Source organism: Equus asinus, chromosome 26 (assembly GCF_041296235.1).
Source record: "Equus asinus isolate D_3611 breed Donkey chromosome 26, EquAss-T2T_v2, whole genome shotgun sequence".
In the NCBI taxonomy this organism is placed as follows: Eukaryota; Metazoa; Chordata; class Mammalia; order Perissodactyla; family Equidae; genus Equus; species Equus asinus.
The window spans coordinates 25,417,152-25,430,203 of NC_091815.1; the positions used below are offsets into that span (position 1 = coordinate 25,417,152).

The following is a 13,052-nucleotide window of genomic DNA, read 5'->3' on the forward strand; positions in this document are numbered from 1 at the left end:
CCAACGCCCCATGTGGGGAACGCCTGTGAGCCTCACCACAGTGGTTATGCCCAGCACAGCACGTCCCAGCTTCTGGATGCCCCTGGGCAACCCCCATTCCGGGTAGGGCTTCCCAGGCCACTTCTGCCCATGGCTGGGGGGCCAGCCCCACCCTGCCTGACTCTGGCTCAAGGAAGCTTGAGATGCCTGCTCATTGAGAAAAGCTGCTGTCAGCAGGATGTCAGGGAGTCAAGTCCACTTCGAGGTTGGGAGGCCCCATGCCTGGGGCTGCTATTCCCACTGAATGGAGGACTTGCACCACAGAGGAATGGTCCTGGGAGAGGGGTGAGAAAGAGGAGAGTTTCAGTCTTCCAGGGCCTCCCTGCTCCCATTCATTGCCCTTCCTATCTGTCTTTCTCTGGCCATTTCTGTTTCTTTCCTTGTCTCTCTTCTCTTCTTCTCCCCAATTGTGGTCTTCGTATCTCTCTGCTTTCCTTTGTGTCTCTGACTTGTGAGCCTGAGAGGAGCAGGGTTGGAGCCAGATGCTCTGCATTCTGATCTCAGCTCTGCCTGTTTCTGGCTGTGTGAACTTGGCCAAGTCACTTCACCTCTCTGAGCTTCAGTTTGCTCATCTGTAAAAATGTATAATAATATTGTTGGGCCTCATGGGGAGAGCTGAATGCGGCATTGAGAACAGCATGTGAACAGGAAGCAGTATATAAGTGTAATTGCTATTTCTCAGTCTCTGTGTCTGTTTATATCTGGTGGTCTCTCACTTTCCTGCTTACATCTCCATCTTTGGACGTGGCCCTGTATCTTTTACAGACCTGTTTGGTATCTCTCTGGGCGGCTGTCTTTTTCTCTGCGTCTCTGTCTTCAGGGCCTCACAGCCTTTACCTTCCAGCCTATCTCCAGGAAACCATTTCTCCCAATTTCTAGCTGCCCTAAGGGTGAGGGTGGAACTAGTCACTGTGAGATGTCTCCTTTCTCTGCAGCCAGACCTCCCTTCTCCCCATCCTAGGGGACTGTCCTCCTCCCTTTAATTCAGCCAAGGCAGATTTGACTCTATTGTAAAGATAATTTACTAGGAAATGATACAAAAGGCCCCAAAAAGGACGCGCAACAGACGAGTTTGGCGGCTAAGTAAAGCAAGGCATGCACTGCGCCGTCCCCAGGTCTGTCTTGCCTCTGGGGACGCGGAGTCGGTAAAGATGGAGATGGAGGACAGGCACGTGGCAGCCACAAGAGGAGGGGAAGCGAGTATGGCAGCGAGAGAGATGAGGGCTCAGTGGAACGAGAAGACGGGGCGCGGGGAGCAACCCCTCGGCGCGAGGCTCCTCGCTCGCAGGCGAATCTGGCAGGCCGGGGGCGTCAGCGCGCGCGCAGGCGCAGCTGGAAGGGCCGCGGCAAATTGCCGAGACCAGAGCTGAGCGGCGTCAGGTCGATGTCCTCGGGCGCCCCCAGCGGCTGCAGCGAGAAGCTCTGCAGGATGGCTGTGAGAAAGAGGAAGAGCTCCATGCGCGCCAGAGACTCGCCCAGGCACTGTCGGCGTCCTGTGCGGGTGGGAGGGTGAGAAGAAGCCAGGAGATAAGATGGGGCGAGGGGCTCCACCCCCAAATTTCCGGAGGAAAACATATGAGGGTAACGGTTGAGGACGGCACAGATCCACCTATGTAAAGGTCTGGGAAAGCACGATTTCTGGGTACTTAAAGTGGGGATAATAATACTGCCTTATTAGGTTGCCGTGAGTGGTAAATGCAGGTAAAGCAATGAGAATATAGTGCTTATGTAGGTCTTACTATGTGCCATGCATTACTCTAAGCATTATACTGCTATTAGTTAGTTTAATCTTCATAACGACCCCAAGAGGTGGGCCTTATTGTTATCTCCATTTTGTAGATGTGGGAATTGAGGCAAAGAGAGGTGAAGTAACAGATCCAAGGCCATACAGCTAGGAGATGACAGAGCTGGGGTCTGGCTGCACAGCTCAGCTCTTAGCCACCACTCTTATAGCTCTTCCAGAGGCGGCACCTGGCACACAGCGGGCAGTATGCTAAGCTACCTATTATTATCCGTCCCCCCTAACACCTCCCCCCCCCCTTTTTTTCCCCGCCCAATACTGAGTTAAACGGGAAAGATCTTTTTAGCCCGGTAAAGGCCAAAGCCAGGAAAACCTAGAACCACCTCACCTGCGCCACCCAGTGGAGAGACTGACAGGGCCGACTTCCAAGTTAATTATCAGCCTGCCTCGCCACCTCCCTCCACAAGGATTTTAGGCATTATCTGTCTCTAGGAGCAGAGGTGGGAATGAGAATAAACGTCTCTGCACATCCAAAGCTGAGGATGGGGTGGAATGAAGAAGTGAGAGGGTTTGGAGCGTGGACTTAGGGCCGGGGAACGCAAGTAGGAATATGGAGCCGGGAAGATTCTGACTCTTGACCCCCGACCCCCGCCCCGGCTCTCACCAGCAGAGAAGGGCATGAAGGCAGGGCTCTTCTTGAAGCACCGATTGGCATCCAGAAAGTGTTCAGGGTTGAACTCCCGGGGCGTCAGGAACTGGGTGGGGTCGTGATGGACGGTGTTAAGGAGGGTGATGACATCCGTGCCCTGTGGGGGTGGGGAGGCAGAATCAGCGGTGTAGAAGGGCTGGGAGGCTCCCAAACTAGGATTTCCACTCTACAGGGCTGGAGGTCCTAGGGATTTGGGGCGGACCATAGGACTTCATCAGGGGTCCGGGAAATGTGTTGTGTTGTCTGGGGTTTGAGAGACAGGTGTTGGAAGCTGTGTTGTTGGGGTCTGAGACAGCGATGAGGATATACCTCCTCTGTGAGAGCAGATTTCGAGTCTTGGGGGGCGGGGAGAGGTCTCTTAGAACAGTGTGTAGGTACAGGGGATCCCCAAGATGAAGTCCCAGACCCTGGGGATTCTGGAAAGGGGTCCTAGGAAGGGGATCTATCATGGGGAAGGGGCCTGGGGTTCAGGACAGGGTCCAGTCCACTGTGGTACAGGATGGGGTCCTGGGAAAGGGCTGAGGTTCTGGATTCAAGGGCCCCAGATGTCTGTTGCTAGGGCTTGAGATGCCAGTTGCTAAGGCCCGGAGTGCTGATTGCTAGGGCTTGGGATCCTCCTCGCTAGAGCTGCAGGTGCTATTTGCAAGAGTCTGGGATGCCTCTTCCTGGGGTGCCAGATGACGTTTGCGAGGTGCTTAGCGCACCTTGGGCAGCAGGAAGCCGCGAAAGACCGTGTCCTGAGTGACGCGGTGCGGCAAGTTCATGGGGATGACGTCTGCGAAGCGCTGCACCTCGTGGATCACGGCATCTGTATAAGGCATGGCTGTTCGGTCCTCCAGCGCTGGCAGCCGCGCGCGTCCCACCACTCTGTCGATCTCCTCCTGTATGCGGGCTGGAGGTGGAGGGGGGAGCGTTGTGGAGGGTATCAGCGGGTTCCCCAGGGCTAGGAAGAGGCGTGTGCGTGTGTGTGGGAGGGGTCCAGTTAATACTTCCCTGTCGGGGCGCTGCTGCAGGGTTAGCCAGAGGCTCAGAGGTTGGGTTCAGAGATAAAGGTTAGGGTGAAAGTTGGATTTGTGCAAGGGCTCCTAGGGGTGGGGTTGTGTGGGCCAAGCTTCGAGGACCAGGCCCGCGGAGGGTGGATCGAGTAGAGGGGCTGTGCGCGAGGGCTGAGAGATCTGGGGCAGGGCAGGTGGCATGGACCCCGCTGGACTCCGTGCGGGAGGCCGGGGTTCCGGGATAGACCCGGAGGCGGGGTTCGGGGAGGTGGGGTCGCAGACAGTGCTGTGTGGGCGGGTCAGACTGCTTGGGAGGGATTGGGTTCCTGGGCCGGCCCTGCGGCCGGGGCTGTGGGGCCAGTCTTTGGGCGGGCGGTGCGAGCTGAGCTCGGAGACAGGACACCTGCTGTGTGGGCAGGGTCAGAGATGGGCCACAAAGCAAGACCACGAGGGCGGGGTCCGGGTCCAAGCACCTCGTGCGGGCTATGGGAGCCACGTGGGTGGGCTCGGCCTCCGTGTGGCTTTGTGGGTTTGGCTGTGCCACGGAGGTGTAAACAGGAGGCGGGGCCTATTAGGGAGGCTGAGCGGGGGGGGGGGCCGGAGGCGGGGCCGTGGTTCATTGTGGGCGGGGCCTAGAGGGGGCGGGGAGAGGCTCAAGCGGGTGCGGAGCCGGGTGCCCCATGGCGCTGTGGGGCTGGTCTCCCGGCCAGGCTTGGGGCGTGCGCACCTTGCACTTCTTGGTACTTCATAAGCACGAGGAAAGTGAAGCGCAGCGTGGTGCCCACGGTCTCGGTGCCGCCAAACAGCAGGTTATGTGTGGTCATCAGCAGGGTATCCATGTAGAAGTGGCTCAGGGGGTCCTGCTTCTCCTGCGAGGGTTGGGGGTGGGAATATGAGCCAGGGCCGGGACATCCTGCCCGGACCCTGACCGTAGGCTCGAAGCCTGTGCGACCCGCTCCCTACAGACCTGAACAATTGCTACTGGGTGCCAGTTCAGTCCCTCCTGTGTTTAAATACATTTCCTTAGGGGACCTGGGGAGCGCGCAAGGGCGGGGTTGGGAAAATCTCAGCCGAAGGGGCCACAGTGAACAGATCCTTAAGGACTTCTTAATGAGCTGTTAATTGGCGGTGGCCCCGAGTGGCTCCGGGCTCCAGTCCAGCAGAGCCAAGTGTTCCAGCTTCACTTGCTGGTTGTGGGGAGATCATATGCAATCCTGCTCAGCCGGGGATCCTTTTTGGTTTGAGGCAGGGGCAGCAGGTCAGAGCAGAGGTGGGACTTCCAGGCGGGGCTTACCTGTGCCATCTTGGTGAGGAAGCAATCAATGAAGTCCCGAGGAGAGTTGGGGTCAAGGGAGGCCTGGTGATCGCGCACGCTGTGGGCGATGAGGTCCTTCACGCACCCGAAGTTCTGGAAAAGGCGTCTGTGCGGCCCGGGCACCCAATCCAGGAGACTTGGAAAGAGGTTGTACAACTGGGGATAGAGGAGAGTCGGAGGGATTTGGAGGGGCAGGCAGGGTGTGTGTGTGCGTGTGTGTTTGTGTATGAGTGTGTGTGTGTGTGAAGGGAATGCCAGTGGGGTCAGAGGAGATCGGGCAGGCAGGGACGGGGTCTTGAAGGGCGGCTGGGTTTTGGAGGTGCGGTGGAGGGGGTGTGGGCGTGTTTTAGTCGTGGCCGTGTAACTCGGGGGCGGGGTCAGATGGGAAGGGGAGGGGCCAGGAAGGGCCAATCGCAGTCCCTTTCCTGCCCACTGTTTCCGCTTTGTCCCTGGACTGTGCAGACCCCTCTCCCTGTCCTCCGCAGATCCAGGCCTCCTGACCTCGCCCCAGGGGCTGCTCATGATTTGGAAGTTTTCATTGATGAGGCTTATAATGGTGAGCAGACGTTTGTCCTCATAGTCGAAGCGACTGCCGAAGAGCACGGAGCAGATGATGTTGGACACGGAGCGGCTCAGGAAAAACGTGGGGTCGAAGGGCTCGCCTGAGGGTGAGGGGCGGAGTGGGTCAAGAAGCGCAGCCCTGTAGACACAATGTGCAACATACCAGAACCCAGGCAGCGATAGCACAAGTTTGTACAACATCCAACTCAACGTGACTTGCAGCGCTGAATGCACGGCTCTGGCTGCCCAGCATGCATCATAACAACACCCTGTTTGTATTGTATTTGGCAATGCAACAGGCAGCACAGAACCATAAATAACATCCTGCAGCAGGTTAACATCGATAATGCCCAACAACGGAACAGGCTGTTCTTGGCCACAGCACACAACACAGCAACACGTGGCAATCACCAGACATCACAGAACACATAACGTGTGGCAATGAAATACCCAGCATATATGACCCCAGTACATGCCAACACACACAACAACACAGAGTGACGTAATAGTGGGCACAGCAACGTCCCTGGACACGGGAACATAATGACGCTGACAGATAATACCAGCATATAACTATATCACCCTGCACCACAACACACAATAATAATGCACAGCAACCCAGCAGAGAGCACAGAACACACTACATGTGATGTCACAACACGTACGATCAAGGCAGCGGAACAGACTGACACGCAGTGTACAGCAATACAACAACATTGGCGTGACAGCACACAACACAATACGATACCACGTGCAGTGCCTGGCAACACTACAGCCTCACCCAGCAATAACACACAGCAACACAACACCTAACTCGCAATGATCCCAAACCATTAGTGTTCCGGAGCTCTGCCAGCAGGAAGCTGCCTTCCTCCAGGATCCGCTCCTCAATGCTCCTCTTCCCCATTCCGAAGTTCCGTAGAATCTGGATGGAGAATCTCCTCAGGACCTTCCACCGGTCCCCATTGGAGAAGGCGATGCCTGGGGATAAAGAGGGGGACCAGCTCAACTGATGACTTGTCCCCGAGAGCACTGCCCTCCGAGTCCCCTTTCCTGATGTTTGCTGGGAGAGAGACTGTGAGTTTGGGATCTCCCCTCACCCTCCTCCAGTAAGCCCTCCAGGCTGGGTCAGGTGCCTCCTTTGAGCTTTCAAAGGGCCCTAGGCTTCCCTTACCACGGTCCTGATCACTCTGCCTCTGTTTCCCCCAGCACAGACTTGATGACTCTGGGCTATCCTTGTGTGGTGATGGGGCTATCTCCTTCACTAAACTGTGAGGGCAGAGCTAGGGCCTGTCTTCCATTGTCCAGTGCAGGGCTCATCACACAGGAGGTGCTGGTGATTGATTATTGATTAGTGAATGCACAGACAAGGGAGAGAAGCAAGAACAATGGGCACTGGGACATTGGGAACTCATCCAGGAACAAGATAGACCCTGTTCTCTTCTCTCCCCGGACTCAGGGTCTTTGTCTTCACCTCCTGTTTGCTCCTGACTGGTCATCTTCATCTTTTAGGTCTCAACTTAGAGGTCCCTTCCTCCAGGAAGCCTTCCCTGGCCCGCCCTCCCTGGCTGGCCCAGAGGCTTCCTCTAGGCTCCCACAGCTCCCCGGCTTTCCCCATCCCAGCCCTGGGTGGTCAAAGTCTGGGGATGGGGCTGCGTCTCCCACTGAACTGAGAACTGCGATAGATAAGGATGTGTTTATCTCTGATTCCTCTGGAACTAGCAGAGAGCTAGATGCTAAAGAAGAAAAAGCTATAGTGTATTGTCTTGCATTGTGTGCATTATCTCATTGACTTCTCATAACAACCTTTTCATGATAGCAGACAGAGGGTCAGAGAGGAGAGGCCACTTGCCCAGAGGTACATAGCTAGTAAGTGGCAGAACCCTGCCTTACCCTCTCTGCTGTGTACTAAAAATAGCTAATTAGATGGAAGCTATTTTTAGTAACAGAGGATGTAATATCCAGACATTTTCTTTGCAAAAGTAGCAAGGTGACTTTCTCAACTGCCCTGTCTCCACTTCCTTGCATCTGGTGTACCTGGACAGGTGAGGTCATAAGATCAAGTCCAGGGAAGGGGACATGAAGGTAGAGAAGGTGTACTCAATACACAATAGGTAAGTTTTTTACCACAGCTCTCCAGTTACAAATCTTGGGGCAGCTGGGACCCATCTAGTGAAGGGGCCAGCAGGAGACCTCAGGATTCTCTAGGGGGAGAAGAATAGTCCAGGATGCAGATCTCTGGGACCTCTTTTTCAATTAGAGCAGCTTTATTTCTTTTGTCATTTATTGGGCTTGTCATATGGCTGCCTGTGAATAAGAGATTTATGTTTAAAAAAAAATTGAAAACCATAAGGCTAGGTGATTTCCAAGCTAAAGGAGGAGAGGATATTGAGAGAGGATAGGTTTGGAGTTAGTGACATGAGTTCCTAGATGGGTGGGAGTGGAGTTGGGTTTGAGATGGGCTGGGGATGGCCATGGAACATGAGGGGGAATTAGGGAGTTGATAAATTGGTTTGAGGTTGGTGATGGAGGTGGAGTTGGGTAGAATGAGGAGGATTGGCAGACTGGGGGTGAGATTGAGCTTGGGGTTGGGTCGATATGTGATGGGGTTAGTTTTGGTGATGGGAATGGGATTAAGGTTGAAAATGGAAACTGGGGACTGACAACTTCGATAGGTGATTAGGATAGAAGACAGGGCTGGGGCTGGGGAGAAAAATGACAGTGGAATTCAATTTGACTAAAAGGATTAGGATGGGGTTGATAATAGATTTTTTAAATGGAGATTGGAAGCAGATTCATAATGGGAATGAAGGTTGGAGTGTCATGTAGTCAGTGTTGCAGACAGAGGTGAGTGGTCTCTATGGAGTTGAGGTTGAAATGCGGAATATAGAGGTAGGGTTGATGAGGATTGGGTTGAGGTGGACAATGGGGGCTGGGGCCAGATAATTTGGCCACTTGATTGAGATGGAATTCCGATGATGTGGTTGGGCTAGAGTTAGGGATTGGGATGAGAATGGTGTTGGAGTTGGATGGAGATGGGGACTAGTATGGAAGTGAAATTCAAGATGGTGGTGGGGTTTGGGGGTGGGGAAGCTGGGACAGACTTCTCTCTAGACTAGCACTACCTGGCTCCATCCCATCTGATGTCATCAGCGAGATCAGTGGCTCTGAATGTCACCAAAATAGGGAGGGCAGTCTCCTATCCTTATCCCCTCCCTCAGTGTGGAAAGGATTGGAGGTGGAGGAGATGGGGAGCAGGCTTACCATTGCCCTTAGTGAAGTTGAGAAAGACGGGGTAGTCACCGCGGCCGCTGAACTCCTCCGCCTGGTCCACAAGGGCCTCCTTCACGGTTTGGTACCCGCTGAGGACAACCACTCGTCTGGGGCCCAAGTGTACTGTGAACACTGAGCCGTACTTCTTGCTCAGCTAGGGGTAGCAAGACAGAGGTCACGGGGGGAGGGGTGAGTCTTGGGCCAGAGGACCCCTCCCCTGTGTCCCTCACTCCTCACGCAAGCCTAGGTCTTTGCACCTTGGTAAGGGAGGTCAGCATGTTTTGGGAGCGAAGCTGCAGCAGGTTTCCGAGGAGTGGGAGGGGCCTGGGGCCTGGAGGCAGCCGGCCCTTGCTCCTTGAGCTGAGGGTCAGGAACAGGCAGACAAGAGCCAGGAGGAGGAGCAAGACGGGTGTGCTTATACTGTCCATGGTGAAGGCAGCTGCAGGTGTCTGGGGAGAAAAGTGAGAGAGGCCGGGGCTGGGGAGGAAGTGGAATCCTTTCACTCCTCATTTCCTTCTGGAACTTGCCTTCCCCAGACCCTAGAAGTGGAGGCAGATGGAGAGAAGAAAGGAGATAGAGGCAGAGACAGGCAAAGGCCCCGGGGTGGGAGGGGAGAAGGAATAGAGAGGACAGGGGAGAGAAAGAGAGAGAAAGGGCAAGGAGACAATCAGGAAACAGAAGAAGAGAGACAGACAGTAAGAGAGACAGAGACAGAGAGGTACACATGGAGATAATGAAGGACAGAGAAAAATAGTGAGATGTCTAAATATCTGTAGATGTCTGCCATCTATCCGTCTATTCATCCCTCCATTCATCCATTGTCTATCAGGAGACTGACTCTCATGCAGAGGTGGCAATAAAGAGGGAGACATGTCGGGACAGAGAAAGACAAATCGAGAGCCAGAGATAGAGAACCAGACAGAGAGAAAAATCACAGAAAGAGGCTCACAGAGAGAGACACAAATAAGAAAGAGACAAATAGAGAGACAGAGCTAGAGAAAGCCAGGAGAGAGAGATGACGAGACAGTGATATGCACTTATTGAGAGACACAGAGATGGACACTGAAAGAGAGAGAGAGTGAGAAAGAGACAGAGACTGAGGGAAGAAAGAGAGTGCGACAGACAGGAAAGAGAGATACCTGGAGACAGAGAGACATGTAGTCAGAGAGAGAGGGAGAGAGAAACAGAGAATGTTAGGCAGAGTCATGCAGAGACAGAGACCAAGACAGATGGGACAGAGAAGAAGGGCAGAACCAGAAACAGAGGAAAGAATCAAATGTTTTAAACACAGGGCTCACATTCCAGAGATAGATGCCAGCCACTGGGTGAAGCACCTGTGCAGAGACCCCAGTGCCCAGCCCTGGCTGGGAGCTCTGAAAATACTTGCCAAATGAATGAACAAAGTCCCAGAGAAAGCCCCATAAAGACAGAGCCAGAGACTGTGAGAAGCCTCGGAGGAGATGACAAGAGAGACCCCAGCCAGTCCTAGAGACAGGGAGATGGAGCTAGCTACCCCCTGTCTTGAGAGCATCGCTTCCTCCTCTGTGACTTGCGTTCCGCCCTTTACCTGCCAAGCCACAAAGGCAACTCAGGTGTGTTTTGCAGTGTGTTGGCTGTGGCCACTTCAGCTGTGTGCCATGCAGCTCTGGGTATGCCTGGGGTTTGAAGGCTGCTCTTAAATCATTTCTATCCATGCCCCTTGGCCCGCATTTCCTGTTCCCCCACTGAACTTGAATCTCCTCCCACTTCCCCGCCTTAACATGGGTCTGCTGTGTGCTCCAGCCAGCTAGACTGATGTCTTGGCTGGGTGCCATGCCTTGGGAACCACTTTTACCCTCCTGGACTGGCATGTCCTGCAGGCTGACCTCAGCTCTCTCACTGTGGTCAGTGGTGGTCCTTTGCCCTGGGGTGGGGCAAAGGCTTCTCCATTTTTGCCATTTGGGTCCCTGGGTCTGGTTTTGAGGCTGGTTTGGCGTTGTGGAGCTGTCGCAAAATGATGGCCCAGGGAGGGGGGCTGAGTTTCTTTGGTGTTTTGGGCACTTGGTTATATTTCTCTGGGTTTAAGTCCGCTTCTGCCACTGACTGGCCCTGTGTGACCTTGGGCAAGTCCCTTTCCCACCCTGGGCTGGCGTTTTCTCCTTCTCTGGGAAACTGCTTTTCACAGTTCTTCTCGTCCTTCTGTCTGTCTCTCGCAGTTTGTCTCTGAAATTCTGTGTGTCTCCCTTTGCTTCTGCCCCTGAATTTTCTTCTCTCTCTCTCAGTCTCTCTCTCCCTCGGTGTCTCTGAGTCTTTGCGTCTCACTCTCTTGCATTTTCTAATTCTCCCTGTGCCCTTTCTTTCTGTCTCTCTCTCTATGTAAGTCTTTCTCCATCACCGCCTCCTCCTGTCTGGGTGTCTCTCTTTTTCTTTCTGTGTCTCATGCCTCCATGAGTTAGACTGTGGTGGGCAGGACTGAAGGCAGGCAGAATTTGAAGGAGAGCTTGGGAGATGGGTGAGGCAGGTGGAAACCCCAGGGAAAAGGACCTCAGGCTTGAATGAGGTTCTCCCCACCCAGTGCCATACACAATCCTCTCTCTGCCTTCCTAAGCCCCGGCATTGTCAGCTCTTGGCTCCTGCTCCAGGAACTGGCCTCGGTTACTCAAATCCTGGCCAGATCAGAAGGGCAGCTTGCAAAAACCTGGAGCTGGGCCAGGACTCCAGTGGCTGGGTGTTGTATGGAAAAGAGGTCCCCTGAGGCCAAGGGTCTGGGAGGCCAGGTGGAGGCAGGTATCCCCACAGGTCCATGGGTGCACACCGTGTTTGCCATTCCCATGGGGGTAGGGGAAGAAGTGATTGGAGGTCCTAGGGAATTTGATACCCCAGGTCCCAGGCACATGGCGGGTTGGGGAGTGGGGCTCATGCCATTGTTTAAGTCCCAGAAAGACTGGTTAGGGCAGGTTCTGGAAGAGGGGTGAAGGCTTGATTATGGGATTACACACCTCTGGTTTCCCTTGGCATCTACCAGTGCCCCCACCCCAGGCACCCAGTACTGGATCCACTCTAAAAGTTACTTTCCCCTGACCCTGGAACTGGATTGAGAGGGGCCTGATGGGACTGCCTCACTGGAGAACCCGCGGTTCTTAAGAAGGGGAGTTTTAAGGGGCTTTGAGTTCTTCTTGTGGTCTGACTTGCCCTCCTGCTACAGAGGAACATGGGGTGGGAGGGATGTATTGTAGGGTTTCTCAACCGTGGCATTGTTGACATTTTGGGCTGGATAATTCTTTGTGTAAGGGGCTGTCCTGTATGTAGTAGGCTGTGTAGCAGTATTTCTGGTCTCTACCCACTAGATACCCCTATGCTCCAACCCCCATGTATCTGCGTGGCCCTCACAGTCTTATCGAGCCATTCTTCTCGGAGTCCCTTGGGCCAGACACATAGGGGAGCACTGTAACCATATACCACAACAGCAATAGAGAACACAGTAGGAGTGGCAAAAAGGCAATAACACCAAAGAACACTTTCCACCACAGTGAAGGAAGGGATTGAATGCAAGCAGAGACCGGGTTGGTAGACAATGCCTGAGTGGCTTTTTTTTGGTTTTTGAAAACCAAAAATGACTCTAGACATTATTGAATGTCCTCTTGGGGGCAAAGTCAACCTGGTTGGGAAGCCCTGGTGCAATGAAAGAAAACGAAACATACCCAAGGGGAGCCGAACCCCCCTCACCCCTAATTGGCCACTCCTTGACCTCCAACTCTTACACGTTTTCCTCTCCCTCAAACCTCCAAGACCTTTTCCTCCCACCTCACTCTCTATTGATGACCCCATTTTTTCCCCTGCATTTTCTCCCCAAATCCCCCCAGTACATAGTTGTATATTTTAGTTGTGGGTCCTTCTAGTTGTGACATCTGGGATGCCGCCTCAACATGGTCTAATGAGCGGTGCCATGTCCGCGCCCAGGATCCGAACCGGCGAAACCCTGGGCTGCTGAAGCGGAGCATGCGAACTCAACCACTCAGCCACGGGACCGGCCCTGATGACCCCATTTCTTACCTTGTGAAGAAAATAGCAGCAATCAGAAGAGAGCTAGCTCATTCTCCACCACCACATGTGCCTGCCTTCCAGCATCTGGACCACATATGCAGTCTTCTTTCCTATTACACTGGCTGGGCACCTGGCATAGGTGAGTCAGCGCCTCCCTGGTGACACCCTGTCTGGCAGCACCTCCAGCTGCTCGAGCAGTATGGCATAGGTTGCAAAGAGACCAAAGAAAACACCCAGAGACTGTGTGTGAAACATAAGGGTTTGTCGTGTCTTACTTATGGAGAATGTCCAAGAGTGGCTGGCTGGACAGAGTTGTGCACCTGCACCCACTACTGTGAACAAGGAGGGGATTACTTCTATAGGCAGGGGAACAAAAGGCTCTGTGCTTGGCAAAAG

General features: G+C 54.0%; 1 protein-coding gene across 7 annotated transcripts; it reads right to left on the reverse strand.

Moving 5' to 3' along the window:
* Positions 1–1,037: 1,037 nt before the first annotated feature.
* Positions 1,038–12,784, reverse strand: LOC106843307 (cytochrome P450 2F5). Of its 7 annotated transcripts, none has more exons than XM_044759051.2 (10): positions 12,666–12,784; positions 8,891–9,082; positions 8,625–8,787; positions 6,192–6,341; positions 5,301–5,461; positions 4,779–4,955; positions 4,212–4,353; positions 3,194–3,381; positions 2,445–2,586; positions 1,038–1,532 (listed from the first exon to the last, which is right to left on the reverse strand). In XM_044759051.2, the coding sequence occupies exons 2-10, from the start codon at positions 9,059–9,061 to the stop codon at positions 1,351–1,353; spliced, it is 1,476 nt and encodes a 491-aa protein (XP_044614986.2). In that variant the 5' UTR covers positions 9,062–9,082; positions 12,666–12,784; the 3' UTR covers positions 1,038–1,350. The 7 variants fall into 7 exon arrangements, with proteins under 7 accessions (XP_044614986.2, XP_044614988.2, XP_070355040.1 ...); XM_044759053.2 differs by lacking the exon at positions 12,666–12,784 and adding an exon at positions 10,201–10,365; XM_070498939.1 differs by lacking the exon at positions 12,666–12,784 and adding an exon at positions 10,201–10,330 and having other exon boundaries at positions 1,038–1,472.
* Positions 12,785–13,052: the final 268 nt, after the last annotated feature.